The sequence below is a fragment of the Brienomyrus brachyistius genome, unplaced genomic scaffold (genome assembly GCF_023856365.1).
Source record: "Brienomyrus brachyistius isolate T26 unplaced genomic scaffold, BBRACH_0.4 scaffold113, whole genome shotgun sequence".
Classification (NCBI taxonomy): Eukaryota; Metazoa; Chordata; class Actinopteri; order Osteoglossiformes; family Mormyridae; genus Brienomyrus; species Brienomyrus brachyistius.
In genome coordinates, this window is record NW_026042388.1 from 73610 (window position 1) to 94940 (window position 21331).

Genomic DNA, 21331 nt, shown 5'->3' on the forward strand with positions numbered 1-21331 from the left:
TGAGTGCTGCTGATCGCGCTCTGCTTGCTGTACTTTCCTCACATCTCGTTTGCGTAGCGCCGTCTGCGGACAGTTATGTCACATGGGGCCTGGCAGGGAGCGAGGCCTTGGATGGAAACTGCTGTTGCAGTGGAGACCCAAAAAGAAATTGAAACTGACCATGCAAAATATTTGGACGTCCTCTGGCTAACCAACAAAACAGATGCGGACACAAACAGCAGGTGTAATCAATCAGTGTCCTGATACCTGGTCACATGACCTCCTCTAGACTGCTGCCCGAATGCCAGTATGCCCCAGTACAGTCATATTACTGACAGTATTAAAGAATGTTATCCTGCTGCCTTGGAAGCTTGGCCATTCATCATCGCACGAAGAACTTGTTAAGTGGATTTAGTCAAATGATCACACTCATTACCAGTTTAATGGCCTTGCTGTGAATGCTAATTCTTTTTTGGGTACCATTCAGTTCATAAAATAATTATAATCTGCCTAACGAAAGATCTGGGCCGACCCAGCGAAGAAAAGCACACTTAAACTGAGGATCATTACAATAATAATCATCATTATGGCAGGATCATTAGACGAATGGAGCCTTGTGAATGATCGTCCCATTAGTTCACCTCACAGCGACGAAATCCATTTCAATGAGGTCTACAGCCAGCTGGACAATCCTGATGGAAGTTAGAACCTAACAATGTATGATACTGGTCTTGAATGCCTTGAATGACAAAAGATGTAAACCTTGGTTTGTAGCTAATAAAACCGGTTTTTCTGACACACACACAGACACACATATATTTATATATCATTCACTTGGCATAACCGATATGAATTCTATCTTCCGGTAACCAAACATTTTTACAATGAATGTTGGTCTCGTAAAGTGTATTTGCAGCAGTGGCGAACGCATGTGTTGCGAAGTGTGAAAATTAAGTATTTGTTGCATTATGGTTCTCATGAGTCCATGTGGGATTCGCAGTGAGTCGTTCGAAATAGCTCAGCCCCTTTAAAGGGGGCATGACATCCCAAAATGTCACTAAGAGCTGGGGGGGTGGGGGGGGTGAAGGCTGCTCACAATGGGAGTGAATATATGCACACACACCCTGAGTGTGCAGCCTGTGTCCTCGGGGCTGGCAGTTGTACAGGTTCTAGAATTCAGTTCAACTACACACTGTCCCAACTAGCAGAACAGAGTTAAAGAAAACAGATTGTTGTTAACAAGGTCCCAAGTACGGTCCACTGCCTGGAGCAAAGAGGCACACCTCAGACTGCACACACACACGCGGCGAGGTTTTCTGCTTGTCGGTCCTTTACTTGAGGTGCTTCGCTGGACCAGGCCAAAAGCTATGGAACGAAGCAAGGTCAGGCAGCGGGCCAAGAGAGACTACAGAGTGCAAAATGAGACAACAAACCAAATGTCGGAGCCAATAAAACGCGGGTGGCCTATCTTATCCAGAGAGGGCCGCTGTGTGATGTGTGTGCAACTCCCTAATTAGATTACTATAGTGAGTCCTCACACCTGGGTTTAAACAGCTGACCTAAAGGTCATCCCAAAAACCCCTGAAATTATTCAAAAATAAATGTAAAAAAAAAACCCAGAAAGCCAGATGAAGGGAATATCCCACTAAGACTGAGTAGGCAGACATTGACTATACTGAGGTTAAATACATTGATTGCATGCATGGGTGATTATACATTAAAACCATCTGGAGGGGGCGTGGTCAGGGGAATGATGATGCAGGTAGTTACTGTATCGAATGGTAAACTGGATTCTGGATCAGATGTTGCAGTGTAAATGCCAACAAAAATGTCTTAATTTCGGCAGCTCAGCAATTAAGCCTGGGATGACTACATTTTTGCTTTTCAAAATGCATAAATGTCCTGACATCTATTATGTTTACAGTGTTGGTTCAAATGTATGAAAAAGTGTTTCAGTGTTACTACTATAACGATAGTGAACTGTAAAGGGAGACAGCTATACAGCAGATTTGAGAACAAAAACATCTCTAACCTGCCTCACTTAAAAAGGAAAAAAATAAGTATTTGACTCATGTAATGTAATACGGAAACCACATTGTTCCGTGACATTAACAAGCTGTTGTCACATGTGTCACTATATGCACCAAACTGCATTTTGTGGTCTGAGTCCTTGTACTTTGCACAACGACAATAAAATTGAATCCAACGTAATCTAGTCTAATCTAATCTGATCTGGTCTAATTTACAGCGCGGTGTTTTTTTAGATGGAGTTCTGCATGACACAGTAGAGTTGTGTTGAGATCATTGTATCTCCTGTGTTTAGATGGCCAGAGGTCTGTTCTAAAAATGCTTGCGTCTATTAAATAAGCAGAAGTCCGGGCATATGCCAAACTCCCCAGTGACAGCATTAATATTTAGCAGCTTCTGGGCTTGCTGCTTGAGGCATTAATAAGGTCACTGGTTTGACATGAAACGGACCCCTGGTCGAGCTCCAGTAGTAATGAGGTCACCTGGGACTGCAGCGCCTCCCATATCGATCGCGAACAAGCCCACAGTGTCTGTCACTTAACCGCTGACTAAACAGAACCTCTCCCGGGATACGGTCGCTGTCCGAAATGCCACACGTCTCCTATCATTCTAACTGTAATTTTGTGTATGATATACTGATCTTCACATTAACACTGACCCCACACCCCCCGGAAGTTCTACAGTCCGACATTTGGTCGAAGTCCTTCATTCGGAAGTGACCTGAGACCGCAAATTGGCATGATTTTGCAGAAATCCGAATGTTTCAGCATTTTAATGAAGAAAAATTCTTTTTAAAAAAACCCCAAAAAGGGCAGTGGTGGGTTAATGGTTATGGAAGCGCACTTGAAAGAATGCTGGTTGCTGGCTCGAATCCCTGACCAGTAACACGCCACTGAGGTTCAGCCCCCAAGCACTGCTCCCCTTGCGCTGAATTTGCTGCCCTCTGCCATGTCACATAAGGGTTAAATGCAGAGGACACATTTCATTGTTGTGCACTGTGTGCTGTGGTGTGTCACCAATGATCCCTAAATTAATTCATTCCACCCCTTTAGAGGTTAATATCCCCACTCAGGCTATGGTCTGTAATACATCTGAAATGGCCATTCTTTTGGGGAGTGCAAGAGCCTTAACTCTACGCACCCCCATTTTACTCTTGTTACCTGCGTGTTCTTTATAAAACTACATAGACATAACTTAAGCAATGCTAAATTAATACTGGTGCCAGGTACGAATTTTGGCTGTACAGGCTACCAAATTTTAATTCAGAGATGAGAACAGGTATGTCTACAAAGGTAAGACAACAAAGATAGAGACATTTCTGCATTGTTCCTGAACACAATATTTTGTAGTACTTTTTATAGATCATCCATCTACTTATCCAGTATAGGATCATGCTGTCTCTCTGTTCCAATGAACTTATTTTTCACCCAGAATGTCACATAAACAGATGTACAACTTTCAGCTCCTGTTTCTTTTAATTAGGCCGGGATTTTAACATAAATCCATTGCCGATCAGCCTCAGATTAGGTAGCTAAGAACAGAGGCTAACACTCATCAGCTTGATTACGACAATGGAAATAAAGTTTGATTCAGCGCTTAAAGATACATGCACATTTTCTCCCTTTAATGCTGGCTTTGGTAGATTAATGTGATGGCCAGCGGAGTTTCCTAAGAAATAAATGTAGTATTTCATGCTCACAATTGAAATAACCAGAAATACAGACTGTAGACTTCGGTCATCAGAACCCAAGAAAACAGCTGCTCTTTTAAAAAAAAATCTGCCAGGTTTTTCCATTATAACTTAAAAGCACATACTTGGTCCTGCTTGTGTTTAATCTTATGGAGCCACGCTTCACCATACTGGGGAAACAGGAGCAATTGCAATTCCCTTTGTGAACAGCGTCACCATGAGAGTAAAAGCCCTTCAAAGACTTGTGTTTTTAAAAAAACAAAAACACAATCAAATAAAACCAAGTGTATGTTGCCCGTTTGATAAGTCCTCCAGACTTTGCCAGTCTATTTCAGAACTGGGTAAAAGTCAACAGGAGCAAAAGGGTAGAAACTAAAATGTGTGGCACGTTTCAGCGACTTACAAACCTTTTATCCCTCGATATGCCCTTTTGTCTTCTCACACCCCCCCGTCTTTCCGAATGGAAAGTACAGTACTAATAAACTGGGAAGCCACCATCACATTTAATGGTTTCGTACCAGGGGAAACAGATCAGTGTAATTATCTGTTTTGTGCCTTTGTCATTGTAGAATTTCAGAATCCTGCAGTGTAATGTCTAACAGGCTCAATATGGCCCACTATTAAACCCCTAGTGTTACAATAGTAATCTAGTTTGTCTTCAAAACAAAATTTATTAATCAAATTTGTTTATTTCAGATGTATGAAATATGCCGCATAAATGTCACAGGAGTGTTTTAAGGCTTTTTTTTTAAATAAAAATAAATAATTCTCAGTAGGCAGCTAATTGATGCTTAACAAAAACAAAAGTTATTTATTAGGACTCGACAAATCAGAAGCTTTGAATTATAGCGTAAACTGCTCAGAGCCGGGGTACTGGGGGCTCGACTGAATCATTTAAAAGAGTGCCATGTAATGTTCTCCAAACCCCCCCACCCAGCCTACCCCACTATGAAGCCTGCGCCCTTCAGGAGGGGAATCATGCTTAAAATAATAATAATAATAATAATAATAATAATAATAATAATAATAATAATAAGTTATATTTAAATAGTGCCTTTCACATTAAGCTTTCCTTTTTAAAGACCCCCCTACTAATTTCTTCAATGGTATGTCATTCCAGGAGGGGGCCCCAAGTTGAGGCCCCTTTTAGCAGTGCCTCTGGTTGTTCCAGCACAGCCCTGGCAGGACGAGAGCACATGCTACCTGGTTCCCTTGGTCCCACGGCAGAGGAATGCACCTTCATTCATACACAGCTGGAGAGACAATCGCGGTTCACGTTGTCCTGGGGGGAAATATGTGGAAAAATAAAAAACGAAAAAGAATATATAATGGTTGTTCTCAGATTTCTGAGATTCATCCGGTTATTTGAATAACTTTCCTAAATGTGATAATATTGTTAAGTGAAAGTGGCTGAATGTTCTTGAAAAGTATTTTTTAGAAGGTTGGAAAAACATTACTGAGAGGCTTTTGGAAAAACATTACTGAGAGGCTTTGGAGCGTAATTCATTCCCTTTTAGTCATAATTAGGCCAGAATGAAAATCTAGCTAAACAGAATCTGCAATGGATTTTTAAAATATGAAAATAGACCCTCATTTGAGAAAAATTCTATGAAACCCTTCCGGAAATACTTCTGAACCATCTCTCCAAGTTTACTTTGAAGCCACTGAGAAGGACTATAACCCTAACTGAACAAGCTGGACTGATAGCACATGAAACATATTACAATTATCATCGCCACAGTAATTAGCATTCTGATATGACGTAATAATATGTTAATATACCGCCTACTTTCAAATGAAACATGCTATGCAGGTGTTCAAATCCAGAGTCATTTTCCCAAATAAGTGGCAAGACATGTCTGCTACCCAATAATCAGAAATGCTACTAAGTACTGCATGAGTCACATAAATTAAAAAGTATTTTCTGCTAGTAGAGTGTGTGTATGTGGGGCGTCAGTGTTGCTAGTGTAGCTGCTCAGAGGTGCTGCAAGGGGATCATGAAGTCAATCTGCAATTGGGGTACAAATTCTCTAGACAAAATGAAGGCTTCCTAGGGCTTTGGTCAATACTTTTTGGCGCACAAAGGCGAATATCTACTATTTGTAGCAAAGTTTGTATACTTTTTCAGTGGATTACCAGTGCAACCTCAAAAAGCAGGCTTGGGGTAGTAACACCTGCCGGTGGAAGTTTTACTTACACAAAAATGTTCTGAGGGCAGAAGGAAAAATGATTGGTTCAGAGAGATAGCCAATTGGACTGAAGATAAGGTGGGTCCAAGCATCTAGAGGAAGTGGGACCGACCAATCAGATGTCTTTGCCCCGCCTCCTCTAGCTGCTTGGACTCACCTCCTCTACAGTCCAATTGGTTGCCCTCAGAACATTTTTGTGTAAGTAAAACACTATCTATCTATCTATCTATCTATCTATCTATCTATCTATCTATCTATCTATCTATCTATCTATCTATCTGTCTGTCTGTCTGTCTGTCTGTCTGTCTAATTTGGGACAGCGGATTCATCGTTCCTATCAAGTAAAAGTAAGTAGACAAATGAGTAAATGAAAAATGTCCAGTGACCAGCGATAAGCCGTGTCTTTGCTCTAAGCTCTAAGCCACGACTTTTGGCAGTGGGTGTTCTGGAGCAGCAGGACACGGCTGGAAATGTTGGGTGTGTGTGTGTGTGTGTTGGCTAGAAAATGGTTTCAGCTGCAGGCGGTCAGGTACCGGCAGTAAGAGATGACGCCTCTGGGCCAACTTCCGATGGGCACCTTGCACAGTGCCCCGGGTCCTGTAGTGTGTAATGACAGCAGTCGATTTGCTGGGGGGGTGGGATGGGGGGGGCTGCAAGCAGACAGGTCTAACACTGATTGTGGCACTACTCCGTTGAAATATATGAATATTTTTTCCTTAGCTGTGTTTTGTGGTACGGTAAGCCTGAAAAACACAATCTGTAGGGGGACTGATTTACTCTGCAGGAGGAAACTAAAGAACACAAAAAAATCTGCTAAAAAATAGGAAGAACATACAGGGGATGTGATGCAAAACACCAGCCTTACACATGCTACTCTACAGCCCCTCCCACCCGGCCATTATGGCAGGAAAGTGGAAACTAAAGAGATTTTCACGTAACCGCGTGACCTGAGTCTGGCTCAACCTGGAACACAGCATCCACAGACTGACACCTAAGGCGCAGTACAGCATGAAGCCAGCGGGGGCATCCCATCTGCTACCACAAGGCTGTCACATCACAGTGTGGGCAAAGCTGCACAATATTGCAAGAAAGTCGCAAGCCTGGAAGATGTAAAAGCAGAAGTCCAGATTAACACACGCCGATTAACTAAACTAATGTTTCCAGTGCTTGATAACTCCACGGTAAGCTGGGCTGGCCCAGTGAATTAGGCAAGCACACTTTGGAGACAGATAAGCTACTAGTGGTGGCCAAAAAGTGTTGTGCTGACAGTCTGAAGCTGTTCTAACCTTAAGCAGCAGGTTTGATCTTGCAAAAAACAAAACAGGAAGTGTAATGAACAGCTGCAATGCAAAGCGTACTGCTTACGACCTGCGCCGCGTTTGCAGCACCAGAACGTTTTCTGCGAACCTTCGCTTAATGAGGAAGGGGCTGCGGACGCCGTTTCCTGCTCCTCTGCCACACCAGGGGTCTGCAGGTTTGTGGGGGTGGGGGGAGAGGGGGAACTTTTTTCAAAGTGTTTTGAAACCTGTAAGCTGCATATATGATGGCGAAAACATGTTGAATATAACTTGTTGGCTTAATAGTGAGAAGTACCTGGCATCCATCATGTCTTTATTTGCCTGGCTGTACATTGCAGTTCAGTTCCATTCTCCTCTCTAATTCCTTAGCTCAGTACCGCGCTGAGCTGTGCATACCAAGTATCTGTCTTATAAGTTTACTTTACTGTCACTCTTACAATTTTATTTGTATTCAGGGAGAGAAATTTTACTATGCTGACAAGCCAGGTGATATAAGAGAGAGAGAAAGAAAACAAATTTCAGGTGCATATTTCATGCCGGTAGCTTGTTGGACTCACAATGCCATAACATCAGCCTTCCATGAAAATTAGCCATCAGTGATTTCTTCTCACCTGGGCTATTTTTACTTTGCTGGGAAAAAAAATCCATATTTCTTGCACTCACAGATGTGTCTCGTGTGAAGGTCTGGACAACAGACGGTAAAGAGGGGTTCTATATTTGGAGTATTTTTGAATTGGGGACAGGATCACAAAAATGGCCTAGGAGGGTGATTAAATTATACATCTTTCTATGTTTATAAATTAATGCCGCTGCAATAATTCACATGGCGAATGCTTTATTGGTTCCGACAACAGAATGCTCCGGCCAAAAACACCCTGAGAGTCCTCTTTCTACGGAGAAAGATCTAATCCTATAAAACTACAACTTTGCCAGCGTTTTTAAACCTCCCACTCTCCAAGGTAACAGATTAAGACCAGGAACTAAATTCAGTATCTTCATTCCTGTTCCCAAGCAGAGCTGATGAAAATAACCGTCTTGGATGAATTCCTTTTCTTCTCGTTCCTTTTGCTCGAAGACTGCCGATCGTAAAACCTGGCGCTTTCGGAGCTGGGGCGGGCTGAAAGGCGCGTGACGTGCCGCTAGATCAGGGAATGCGGGCCTGATGCACTGGCAAAGGGCGTGTTTGGGTGTTTATGGGGCGCTGACATGTCGGGTTTTGAATGTGTCACATGGTTAAACAGTGTGTAAGAAATGCAATCAGAAACACGTCTGTGTAATAAGCTGCAGATGCACTGAGACTGTTAGTTATCCGGAGTCGTGTCTTGTCCACAGTGGGCTTGTTAACTTATATCCTGAGCAGAGCAGCGTCCCTATGGAGCTCTATCCCGACGGCGGCTCTCAGGCTGGGATCAGGCTTCACTGACTCAAACGCCATTTGAGCTCCTTGTCTACAGAGGAAGAATCCAGGTTACGGTTGGGGGGGGGGGGGGGGGGGGACATGTCAATGCTGGCAGCAGCCCATCAGGGATATGCATGCACTGGGATGCCAAGACACATAATGGTCTCCCTTGCTAAAAGGGCTTTGGGGATGGGTGGTGGGGAATTGGTGGGGGGGGGGTGTTTTTTTCTTGCTCCATTATTAAGCTGCAGTGCCCATTCTCCAAAATGGTCCCTTGGGATTTTGGAGTACAAATTGTTTTTAACTAGAGAAAATGAACTTCCTGATCACAATTATATTATTGTGCCGATATTATCACCTTGGATGCCCCTGGGAAATGTTGCTGCTGAGCGGGGGGGGGGGGGGGGGGGGAGGGGGGAGGGTGTATTTCAGAGCCCCCTGAATCTGCCAGGGCCCGTGCTTACAGTTCAGTGACAACAAATATAGAAACATATTAGGCTGGAAGTATTTGAATGTCCTGGCAAGTTACACTGTCTATGTGTGAGAATGGTTGTTAAAGAGGAGCGAGACACAGACGGTGCAAGCAGGTCTTGTTGCCTTCCTGCCGCACCTGGTGAGCATCGCCATGCTGCCCCGTGTCACCCGGGAGGGGCCCTGGCGGCCGACTGCTCCCGACGCTCGTGAGCTGACAGACGGTGGAAAGAGCGCAAACCAGAGTGGGACAGGTGGGATGGAGAGGCGTCCAAGGAGGATGCAGCCAGCGGATCAGGGGAGCAGGAAGGTGAGCATGGAGCCACACGTGCGCGCACACACACACACAGGTTAGTAATTATATCTTTGTGGGGACTCTCCATTCATTTCTATGGGGAAACTCTAATTCCAACATGACGACCTTAACCCCCCACCCAGCCATAACCTTAACCATAAGTAACCAAACAAAACAGGAGACTTTTGGCGTTTTTACTATTTCTTTGTGGGGAACCGAAAAATGGTCACCAAAGTAAAAAAAAAAAAAAAAAAAAGGTTTTTATAACTTTGTGGAGGACATTTGGTCACACACACACACACACACACACACACACACAGAAATTACATCTGTGTTCATGCTGACAGGCAATGGGAAAATAAGTATCACTATTGCCGTGTGCAGACAGGGAAATACTCGCGAGAATGTGTTATGTCCCCTGATAAAGGGGGTGCGCTTTCACCCAGACTGATTTAAAAAATCACTGCACTTATATTCAGCAACAAAAGCTTCCTCCGAAAGTGATATTCAGCAGCCCAGCTGGATGATCAGCAGCCCTTGGCCTGCGCATTCCCAGGCGGCCGAGAGCCTTCCTATCAATCCGTTCCCTAGGCGCTGAATCCGACGCCCTTTCCGTTTGACTGAAATTGCCATTGTACTGTCCTCCATTCCCCCCTCCCCTTTAAGCCCAGTGGGTGATTTTTGGGGCAGGGGGTCTTCTGAAGGTCAGAACAGCGCAGGAGACCAAAATGGATGATCATAGATGGGGGGCATTATTTAAATCTGGCCAAACCTGGTTCATGCTCTGTATTGCTGACTATGGGTAAGATGCGGCAGAGAGAGAATCATGTCGCAACTGGAAGGAATTTTCATAAGTTTGTGATCATTTTATCAGTCTGGTGGCAAAATAAAAATACCGTAACAGCTCAGAAATCCACCAAAGTGCAGGTTAGGGAGCTAAACTGTGTAGCACAAGGCTGAAAGCTTCTCACCCAGGCAAGGCAACATTGCAAGGCAAGTTTCCTTAAATGTGAAATATTCTGCTTTAATATTGGTGAAGCTGTAACCATACAAAGTTACGAATAGAAGGACTTGGTCACAAGCCAAATGGCCCTTTTTGGCTATTGACTATTGGCTGAATACATGTATCATCTACAATCCTGGTGGACGACATGTTGAACAGAATTAGGGTTCCTCCTGCTGCCCAAAGACAAAGCTAATCAGTATCTCTAAAGCAGTGGTTCGTAGCCTTTTTGCACCATGACCCAATTTTTACCGTGCCAGTTCAGTCGTGACTCTATATCAAGTACAGGTCTAAATTAACGCTATAATCAAGCACGCAGTGCACTCCGCAATTTACACCAATTAATGCCTATTGCAGAAATCTGAATGGATGTGCCAGTGAATTTTAAATTAAGCATCTGTGGTTTGGATTAAACAAGGATTAAAAAATTTATTTGTTGGGGGGGGCATCTCTGTGGGTTCTGACTCAGAAGGTTGTCGGTTCAAATCCATGGGTCGGCAGAATGATTCCACCATTGGGTCCTTGAGCGAGGTCCTTAACCCCAATTGCTCCAGGGACAAGCTGGCCATACTGTCTCCTCTATGCCAGTTTCATGAGGTGGCCTTCTGGGATGCTTTTCCAGCTGTTCTGACGGAACTCCCACATATGCTGAGCCCTCATTGGCCACTTTTCCTTCACCTGGGTCAGGTGGCCAGGTCATGTGATGTGACACTCTATGTCTCTCCTTTGTAGGTGTCAGATAAAATTACAGTATTAACTGGTACAGGACGGAGATCCATGCGTTCATTGCCACCTCCAATAGGTCTGTCATCTTCACAGACTGAGACTTATGCACATACATAAAAATACATCCATATTGGCATAATCCTTTCAGAGTGCTGAATATGCACAGCAAGCAGGTGCGAGCCTCCCAGAGAGTGAGTTAAGCTGGTGCGTGGGCGTAATGCATAGGTTGGCCACAAGGGGCAGACAGTGTGCAATGGACCATACATCCGGGGCATATGTACAGTCTGAGCATTTGTCAAATATGAGCATGTAATGTGCCTGTAATGAAATCAATAATCACATTTCCAGGCTGTCTACTCATGGCCACCAGACAAAAGTCAATTCCTCGCTCATTAATGTGCACCAGGTTTTACTGCGGGAATCACACCTGTCAGATGAAATTGGCACCAAAGCCCATTTCGTTTAGCCATGCGGAGATAACCCCTGTTGCCATTAAAGGTGTCATTTCAGATTACACAGGTCTGCCTCCGAATCATCCAGATCAGCCTGTCGCCTCGGAGGGTAATTCCTGTGACTCCCATATAAATAACGATGCGAGTAAAATGTTTCCAGGATGCACTGGTTATGCATCATCTGACAGATACTGAGTGACATCTGAGGTAACTGGGCAGAACTGCAGAAAAAGGTGAAAGTTGTAGTCATGGAGTAGTTGAGTAGTAAGTGCCTAGCAGAGGGTTACTGCTGTTGTAGTGATGAGGCTAAACTATCTAAATGGAAACCTCTAGCTGTGAAATACGATTAAATTGTAAAATGTGAGGTGATCCAAGTAATTTTGGCTGAAATTGTCAGCTGAGCTTCTAAAACGCTAATAAGAGTGTACGTTTTTTTGATGCTTACGTTATTTCGTTGCTGAGCCATGGAAAGGTCCGGAAATACCACATCACATTGGGGTGACAGAGATTATGTTAGCCACCGACGAAAGAAACGCTCAGCAAAAATGACTGGGATGTAGCTGACATTCAGGCACATGCTACCCTGAGCCACGGCTTGTATTTGACCCCCCCCAGGGGCCACGGTGTTGCCCTCAAGGACGTCCATCGCCGACGGCGGCTAATGGAGGATGGATCTGGATGCCTCGTTCACCATTAGGGACTCGGTGCCTATGAGCGATATATGGGGCCGCTAACGACTCTGCAATGTGCTTAAATCTCCATCCCTCCATATTTATCCTGGTCAGGGTCGTGGGTGAGTGGTGGAGCGTGTCTCAGGCAGCGTAGGGAGGGGTGCACCCTGGACGGGAAGCCAGCCCAGTGGGAAAATGTGAATGGCTGCAAAATAAACCTACAGACGTTTGTGTGAAGTGGGCCGGACTCACTGTAGATGTAGATGCATGGTCGGCCACAAGGTTCTCCGGGGGGGCAGGGGGCCGGGAGGTATCTGTATATAAGACATCCGATTTACAATAATCAAAAAGCAAAGAAATGATTGGTTGCCCCAGTGGTCCAAACTTGTGAGTAGGTGGGCCAGACCTTCCTTACCCTCCTCTGGAGCTGCCCCCACTCCCAACCGCCCCCCAACACTCTTTCAAAATCATGTCCACCATCCTCATTATACCTTGACAACAGCACACTGCCTGCATCTGGGGCTGGGTAATGGGGTCACTTCAGCCTGAACATTGTGTAGGTCAGGTGTGAGGAAGAGGATGAGGAAGGAGGTGGGCATCTCCACCCGTCCGGGCGTCAGAGTAATATGGGTTGACAAGTTTGGAATATCTAACAGACACGGAGTCTGACAAGCCCCGCTGCCCTTTTTGACCCCAATCCAGCCGCCCCCCCCCCCCCCCCCCCCAAACCCACCCCCCGATATGGAAAGCTTTCCACCACACTTGTCATAGCTCATTACTTGAAGAACAATAAAGGATGAGAGCAGGGAAGATGGGTACCTGGGAAAATAGCTTCATATTGGCTGCCACTCTTACTCGTTACCCAGAGAATGTATCACATCTCCAGTTCCAGTGAATTCAGGAGATTTAAAATGAGTACAACGTGTGTGCAAATGGTGATTGTGCCCTGCAATGGGCTGGTGCCCCATCCTGGGTTATTCCCTGACTTCCACCCACAGCTTCCAGGATAGGCTGTGGACCCCCCCCCCCCCCACCATCCTGCATAGGACAAGCTGGTACAGACAACAGAGGGATAGATAAAAAGAGTATAATAATTTATAATTGGTTTAATTTTCTGCATTTATCTAAAGCAACCTACATAACTTAGATTACATCTAAGATTTTAATTTAGAATATTTAAAACATAAACAAATTTTAGAAATTTTAGACAAACTGCACAATTTACTGGATACATATTGGAACTCTTTCTCTCTCTCTCTCTCTCTCTCTCTCTCTCTCTATATATATATATATATATATATATATATATATATATACACACACACACACAAACAGACAGACCCCATTGCTACAGTGCTGAGCCGTCCTTTACTGAAGCCATTATCTGCCATAACTTGGGGAGAAAACTAGTGTGAATATTGGCAACAGCAAGATATGCAGAAATCAGCTGGATCCAGACCTCTTCAGGAGGGAAGGAGGAACGTCAAGTCGACCAAACACTGGATACTTGTCATACTGTAGGGTGACCATGCTTCCTCTTTTTTCCCGGACTTTTCCTCTTTTTTTGGACCTAAAAATACCTTAAATGTCCGGGATTCTGCTTTGCTTCATGTTGACATTCGCTGCGCACAGTCAGAATACTTTCTGTCTGCATATTTGCGTTGCTTTGTGTCCTGCCCACGGTGTCCTCTTCACTGCAAGGAAAATATGGTCACCCTAACATGTAATTATGTGGTTTTAAGTACAATGCTTTGGGTGCTGGCTAGCAGAACCTGGGCCTGAATGAAGCATAATTAGTCCGCATGCGGCCTGGACTGGGAGACTGGGGACTGGGTAAGCCTGGTCACCCGCAAGGGGCTGTGGTGTCTACACCAGCAAGATACAGCTGCCCTCTCCGCTGTCAAGAAGTGCCTCAAGATCCAACTGTTCCATGAATTTCTCTCTTAGCCTGATGCCTCTCTACTGCACTTCCAGCCCTTGAATATTCTTATTAGGTTCAGGCTTTGTTAGAAGTTGTTGTGTGATCGTTATTGTGTAGCTCCTGCTCCAGTACTGACTGCCCTTGTTCCTGGGGATTGATTGGAAGCTCAGCCTAGCTGCAGTAACGCGTAGTTGACTCCTCAGCAGCACATGTCCGCAACGTGCTATTTACAACAATTGTACGTCGCTTTGGAGAAAAGCATCTTCTAAATGTATAAATGGACAATGTAATGATGTTCACATTCAGCCCCTGCTGAATTTCAGAGTAGAGAAAGTCCAGACCGGGATTTTGTTTCAACCAACCAGATCAGCAACCAAATCCCGGTCTGGACTTTTACTCTCTGGACCTGAATTACCCAGCTCTGGAGAGAGCTTAGCCAGCCATGCCCACAGCTATAACAATTCCTGTTTGTATTGCATCCACATGATAAACACTTGCAAAGAGCATATTAAGTAATTTTGGACTACAATTGTAGGTCATAACTACCAAGCTATAGTCATTGTTCTGTAGTATTTGAATAAACTTTTGGTAATATATACAATTTTAATGAGTTTGTTACACAAGCATCCCCAACCCTCCAAGGTTATCACAAAAACAAACAGAATAAGTACTTTACTTTTCCCCACTGATGCAGAACACTTACATCTAATATATGTCCTGCCTAGACTTTGCTTTACTTACTTTTAGCTCCATCTTTGCAGCCAGATGGACTGACCTCTAGCTCACTTATCATTTCTTCCATCATCTCAAGGTCTTTCCGAACACGATATTTTCCGGGAAACATTGCCAATGTCACCACCACACCAATATATGACTTACATAAACCAGGCGGCCTTTGCATCGCCGTTATAAACAATCTAGAATTCTCATTGCCGCTGGTGTGGTGGGGCAAGGCAGGGCGGGCATCCTCCATCCAGCTGCGGAATCTGTTGTGACAGCTCGTGTCTGTCATCTGGCGTTTGATTGAAAGATATGAAGGAGAACTATTGTGCGATAATAAGCCAGGATACCAGCGATACAGCCTAGAGCTTCCTCTCTTATACGAGCCTGAGAGCATGCAGAGGGGCCTGAGTGCATGCGTTTCACTCTCAAGTCCCAATACGTCATTCACGAAGACTGTGTGAGGTCTGGCTTAATAATATATAAATTAAAGATTACATCATAATGTACATGTGTGGATCAGCTCCTAACTACAGTCAACACATCTTTGCCTTAAAGTATGTGCGTCAGTAGCTGTAGGTCACATAAAGAGATCTCATATTAAACAATTCTGCCCATCTGTATAATCCTCCTTTTATTTATTATTTCAGAGAGTTGATATGACCACACTTTTCTAAACTAACCGACTAAAAATAAGACTAAAGTCTAAATTAACTCACTAGTAACTAAATGTGAGACGGGGGCTGGCGCAGCCTCCGGGACGTCCAGTGTCTCTTTTGTACAGAAACACGGGGCTTCTTGTATCAAAAGGGGTAAAACTAAATCGTGTTACCCTTTCTTCGCATTGACATGCTCAAAACTGACATGCTAACATGCGCATTTTGTATGTGTCAACACGTACAAAATGTTCTCGTCAACATGTCAATTTCCAGCTTTTTAGCGCAAAAAAAAATAAATAGCAATACGTTTTGACCCTTCCGGCATTCCGTAGCACGTCCTCCGGAATGACGTTTCGCGGTTCGATGGTGCTCTGGGTGCGGAGGGTTTCATTCACAGGCACAACGATAAAGCTGCCACTGAACATTGTGTCAGGAGCCAATTAACCAAGTCACATTACAACTCAGTAAGAAATAGGGCAACTAGGCTGATAAACCAGCAATAATATAACCAAAACTGGTGAAGTGAGCCTTAATGATTTATAAACCTCTATTCAAAATAGCTGCAGGATGCGTGATCTCTCCCACTGGTTTATTAACACATCAAGCATAGTAATGGTTTTTAATAGGTGCATATCTAATTATTGACATTGGCTGTTATTTCTCTTTTATTTAAAGCCATCCTTGGCCATAAATGATGCCAAACTGTACCCCACATGTACAGATGTAGTTGTGGAAATCTGCAACATTATACTGAAATCAAGGATCCGACATATTATTTTTAAAATCACTACTTTATTTCATAATGATTCAACTAATCACAGGATACACACAACAGAAATTAAATAATGGAATAAGATCGTACAGCAATAAAGGTTTTTTTTTTGTGTTCCTTTGTGAAAAGTTTTCTGGAAAAAAAGTATTGAAGGGAGTATCTTAAAAAAGTTGGCAAACGTAGACTAGGATAAGCGATGGTGTGTGTTGTATTTTCGACAAACAGCTGTTCTCACATTGGGCTACTGACTGCATCAGCAAGTACCTTCACTGCTCTGAGCGTTTATATACTATGGAGACTGGTGGGGGAAAAAAAGCCTTTCAATTATCGGTCAGTGCCTGTTCTCAGGGAAGCTGTGAAATGACATGCAAAGAAACTGAGCTGGGATGTTTTTAACAGAATTCTGAATGAGGCCAGAGACTGAATGCCACATTCTGCAAGCGTCGGAGAGGAAAACAACATCAGTGGCGACACTTAGAGATCGATTTAAGCCTCAATCAAATGAAAATCAGGCCACAATGATATTTATGACAAATAAATTAACAGACGATTTTTTTAAAATCTGAGTGACCCTACGCTGGATTAGTAGCTGGAAGATGGATGGATGGATGAAAACATTGGTCTATGATACCATTAAGAATGTGGACGTTTTGTTAATTATACAGCGCAGTTTACTAAATAAAATAGGAATTAACATTTTGGGTGTTCTGGAAGACCTTTACCCTATCAGGGCGTACAAATGTACAGTATCAAACTTATAAATAATGCTAATTTGTGCAAAATCATACTGCCTATTGTGCAAAATCATACTGGCTATTGTGCAAAATCATACTGGCTATTGTGCAAAATCATACTGGCTATTTGTACTTAAGCAAAGACTTCTAATATTAACCTTTTTTAATCCTTACTTTTTTGTTTGATAAATAGTAAAGTCTTACTTTTGTAATGGTTTCCATTACCACATAACAACACAAGAGCGTCACAAAGAAACCATATATCCACATAATAATACATTATAAATCATGTATCAAAAACAGCCTTTTTCCCCAGAATGCACTATTGCACACATTACATAAGCTAGTTGTGTATTTTGTGTATATGGATACGGAAGCCATATATGGGTTAAGTAAAAATACAACATTCACTGACCTTGTCTGCTGTTTTGACTTTGCTTTGACCTGCTGGTTTAATCTGTGTCAGTCAACATACCAAAAATTGAAATGACTGGGGACTCAGACAACCAAACAAGCCTGAGGCAAACTGTACAAACTAAGAACTACTGAACAAGTTGCTCCTGGCCATTACAAGGCTTAGTTTATGAGTATTAACCTAGGAGGAAGAGACGAACGTGAATGGCTAATTTGAAGCATGTATAAGACATATCAGTCTTTGACCTTTAACTGTAAACAATTATTTTTTACATACTTTGCGGAGACTGGATCCACTGTAGCTAAACGACTCAGATAACGCCTTTCCTCCTTATTTCGTGCTGTGCTTCAGAGAGGGGTGTTAGTTTTTGGGCTGCGGAACCTCTATTTGTGCTAGAAACGGTCCTAGGACGTTCTTCTCGGCTTCTCCCCTGTTATGAGGTTACCAGAGTGTAGATCATACTGGGGAGAGAGGAAAGGAAGAAGAAAAAAGGCATCAGGCATCAGGTGAATTTGCTAAGTAATTGAATATCTGGAGGATCCTAAATAAGGCCGACGTAAAATATGGGAGTGGTTTAGCACCAGCTGCATTCTGATTGGGTCACTTTTTTTTTGGTTGGGTTTCCCACCTTAGAAGGGGAGTGCTAGATGCACCTGAGACTTGAATTAATTAATTGTTATAACTGGATCGTAAACATGTTAGGGAGCCATTAGTAGGTGAGACTCCTGTTTGTGTTTTGATCCTGAGGTCCATGCTTTTGTGTTAAAAGAGGCTGAATAACACACCAGATGAGGTTTGGCAAAAAAATTAAATCTGAGAATGATTTGTACTATGCGGTCTAGATCATAAGAAATGAGGAGTGGAGAAGATACAAGTCCTCCCCCAGCCAGAGCTGCAATTTAATTACCCCCCCCCCTTTCAATAGCAGAATCTGCTACTGAGAAGATGTTGGCCATGAGCTACTTAAAGGCCTGTTTTCGCCTCACTGTCTTTGGCGACGGTTCTGTCATGTGGATGGATGCTGAGGACCAGGCCAACATTAAGTGAGCAATATGAAGTACCTACAAACCAGTATCTGCTAAGGCCTACTGATGGCAGTAGGTACCACTGAGGTCCTTTATAAATGAGGGGAGCGCATTAGGCCGATGATGTCATTATTATGTGTTGCCTGTACTTGCTGCTGGCCTTCTCATCGCTGAGATTCAGACCAGTTAGACTGCAGTGAGTGTTGCAGTGGGCACCTCCATGGATTCTGAATCAAAACTGTCATTTCTGTCTGGTACTTGCTGATGCAGGTCATCTAATAAGCCATGTTAAACCATGATATCAACGTCTGCCTACGGACTGGTGTTTAGTGATCTGTGAATGAAACCAGCTTAACATCAGCCACTTGGGAGTTGTGGGATTCATGCACGTGAGGGGGGCTATGGGTATAAGGAAACACACAGAAAGATCCAGAAGAGAGGTTCACTGAGGCAGGGGTGAAAGGTAAATGGATTGCATTTATGAATAACTCAAAGAGCTTTACATTTTATGCCTCACATTCACCCATTTATACTCCAATGGGGAAGACTGTCATGCAAAGTGCCAACCTGCTCACCGGGAGCAATTTGGGGTTCAGTGTCTTGCTCAAGGACACTTTGATGGGGTCAGGAGGTACCAGGGCTCGAACCTGCAACCCTCCGGTTGGAGGATGATAGCACTACCTCCTGCGCCACCATCTTCCCACATTACATTGGATGGCAACAGTCTATGATGTAACACAAAGTGGCTCATAAGAGGATGTCGTCTGATTGGAAAGGAGGTACTTAAAGGTTGCTGTTAGCTTTTCTCTGGGTGACGTTTGTAAAATCCCATCACCTTTACCACAACATTCAATGCTGAGGAGCAGGGGTGCATAGGTGTTACTTTGGGAGGCGGTGAGTCCCTAAGGCCAATGATGGGAGAGCTTGATACTCGGGAGGGAGGCAGAATGATCACACACAGAGCTGTCATTTAGGAAAAGCACAAATTGAAATCCTGATCATGCTAATCACTGTGCTGGTGAAACGTACATTTACATATTGCTTTGAAATTCCGCCCAACAGCTGCATTGCACTTTAAACGTAGACAGGATTCTAACACAGGATTAACAATGTAGACAGGATTTTAACACAGGATTAAAAATGTAGACAGGACTCAAACATTGAACTTTAAATGTAGGCAGAAATCTGAAACAGGGTTTTAAATTTAGACTGCATTCTAAATTTCAAAGTTCAAAACAGTATGGAAAAAAGCAAAAATGGCTAACACAAAATCAGCTGTTGTGACTGGCATTGACAATATTAATCAATATCTAAGACACTGAAACAAGTTCAATTATTTGTAATGTTGTGTCTACAAAAAGCTATTATTGGTCATTATGTTTTTTTTTTTAAAGAATCTTCTAGAACGTGGTTAAACACACATCGTGTGGTTAGATGTGAAGAGGACAGCAGTAATGTATAGTCAGACAAAGGATGACGTGAAACGGAAGGACGGACAGAGACTCTGCTCACTGGGTGAGGAGGAGCAGGTGGACAACGTACCAGTACAGATAGTAAAAGAAGGAGAGAACAAAGAAGGCCATCTTGCACCAGGCTTCCTTCTGGCAGAACTTCAGTGTGTCGCCGTTCATGACGGACGCCGGGTCGTAGGGCAGTTCTGGGGTGTCCGTGGGGCTGTGGAAGTACCTGCCAGAAGGTACCAGAGAGTGGGGGGAGGCCCAATTCATTCAGCTGCACCTATGATTAGTGGGCGTATCCCGGAAGATTACAAAATGCACAGCGGAAATGTGGTAAGCGGCTAGAGACACCAGGAAAACTGGTGGGGGGGTAGCAATATCCCTAGAGGATGAAGCATTACAGTTAGCAGAGCATGGAGAACGCAGGGGGACACGAGAGACCCCAGAGGAGTGACCCACAGAATGGTTACGACTGCGGGATGTCCCAAGCCCGTCACTTCCGGAAATAGCCTGATGTAGAGAATTGGAGTGTGTGGGGGGGGGAGGTGGGTGGCATGAAAACAAGAGAGGGTCAGACAAGCTCCCGGTGGGGGGGGGGGGGGGGGGGACTGTGATTACAGCCCTTTGGTGAACTGCAGGTCTTTGCTGTTCCTCAGCTGTGAACGGCCAACACTGTATTCTAACTCCAAATCCAGTGCCTTCCACATCCCCCCTCACCCCCCCATCACTCATACCTAATCCTGATAACCCTTCTTTCCTGTTCGTGTTGTGACCTTTTATTATTTACACATTATAGGATTTTTTAAAGTGGAAGGCATAAGGGGGCAATAATTCGTACAAAGGTGCCGACATTATCATCAGTCAACAATATCTTTTGAACTGGTGCCTGGCAGGGGAGGGAGCCAATCATCTTTGAGCGTCAGCCAGTGTCCCTAAGGCCCTGTCCCTATATTTTCCCCCTGTTGCTCCAGGCCTCCAAGGCTCTCCTTCAGGAGCTCTGAGCGGATGCTGGAGAAGCAGGCATGACAGCCCCGTGAAGGCAGGAGCCTCAGAAGGAGGTCTGGGATACAGGCAGTGCATGAAAAGCTGGGGGGCGGATGAGCCCTGCCAACGCCGAACAGAGTAAACATGGAGGTACCGAGCATCCACCTGCGCTCTGTGGGGAGTCAGAGGCGGGGGAGGGTAGATCTGAGGCTAATTTTCTCCCTGGCATCTGTGGCCAGTAGGCATCTGGCAGTGGCCGCAGTCAGCGAGACACAAATCGCCCGGTAACTTCAGCCAGCGGAAACAACAACAACATCGACATCGACATCAGCATCAGCAGCGGTAGTTCTGGCCCGGACCTCCGCAAGACACCTGAACTAATATTTTAAAATAAAGAATAGTGTCAAACACCTGTCAGTATTCCAAGTTACGCAACTTAAATT

At 44.1% G+C, this 21331-nt stretch overlaps 1 protein-coding gene and 1 long non-coding RNA gene across 3 annotated transcripts in view; one reads left to right on the top strand and one right to left on the bottom strand.

Moving 5' to 3' along the window:
- The first annotated feature begins 9026 nt into the window (after positions 1–9026).
- On the top strand, positions 9027–21301 carry LOC125727724 (uncharacterized). The gene is made up of 2 exons (XR_007388823.1): positions 9027–9364; positions 20876–21301. It is a non-coding gene; the product is annotated as an uncharacterized LOC125727724 (long non-coding RNA).
- cnih3 (cornichon family AMPA receptor auxiliary protein 3) overlaps positions 16274–21331 on the bottom strand; it is a 35369-nt gene continuing 30311 nt past the window's right edge. For both annotated transcript variants that reach the window (XM_049004637.1, XM_049004638.1), the window contains exons 5-6: positions 19990–20133; positions 16274–17883 (exon numbers count right to left, since the gene is read on the bottom strand). In XM_049004637.1, the coding sequence (XP_048860594.1) occupies positions 17856–17883; positions 19990–20133 (172 nt within the window). In that variant the 3' untranslated portion in view covers positions 16274–17855. The remainder of the gene's footprint in view (positions 17884–19989; positions 20134–21331) is intronic.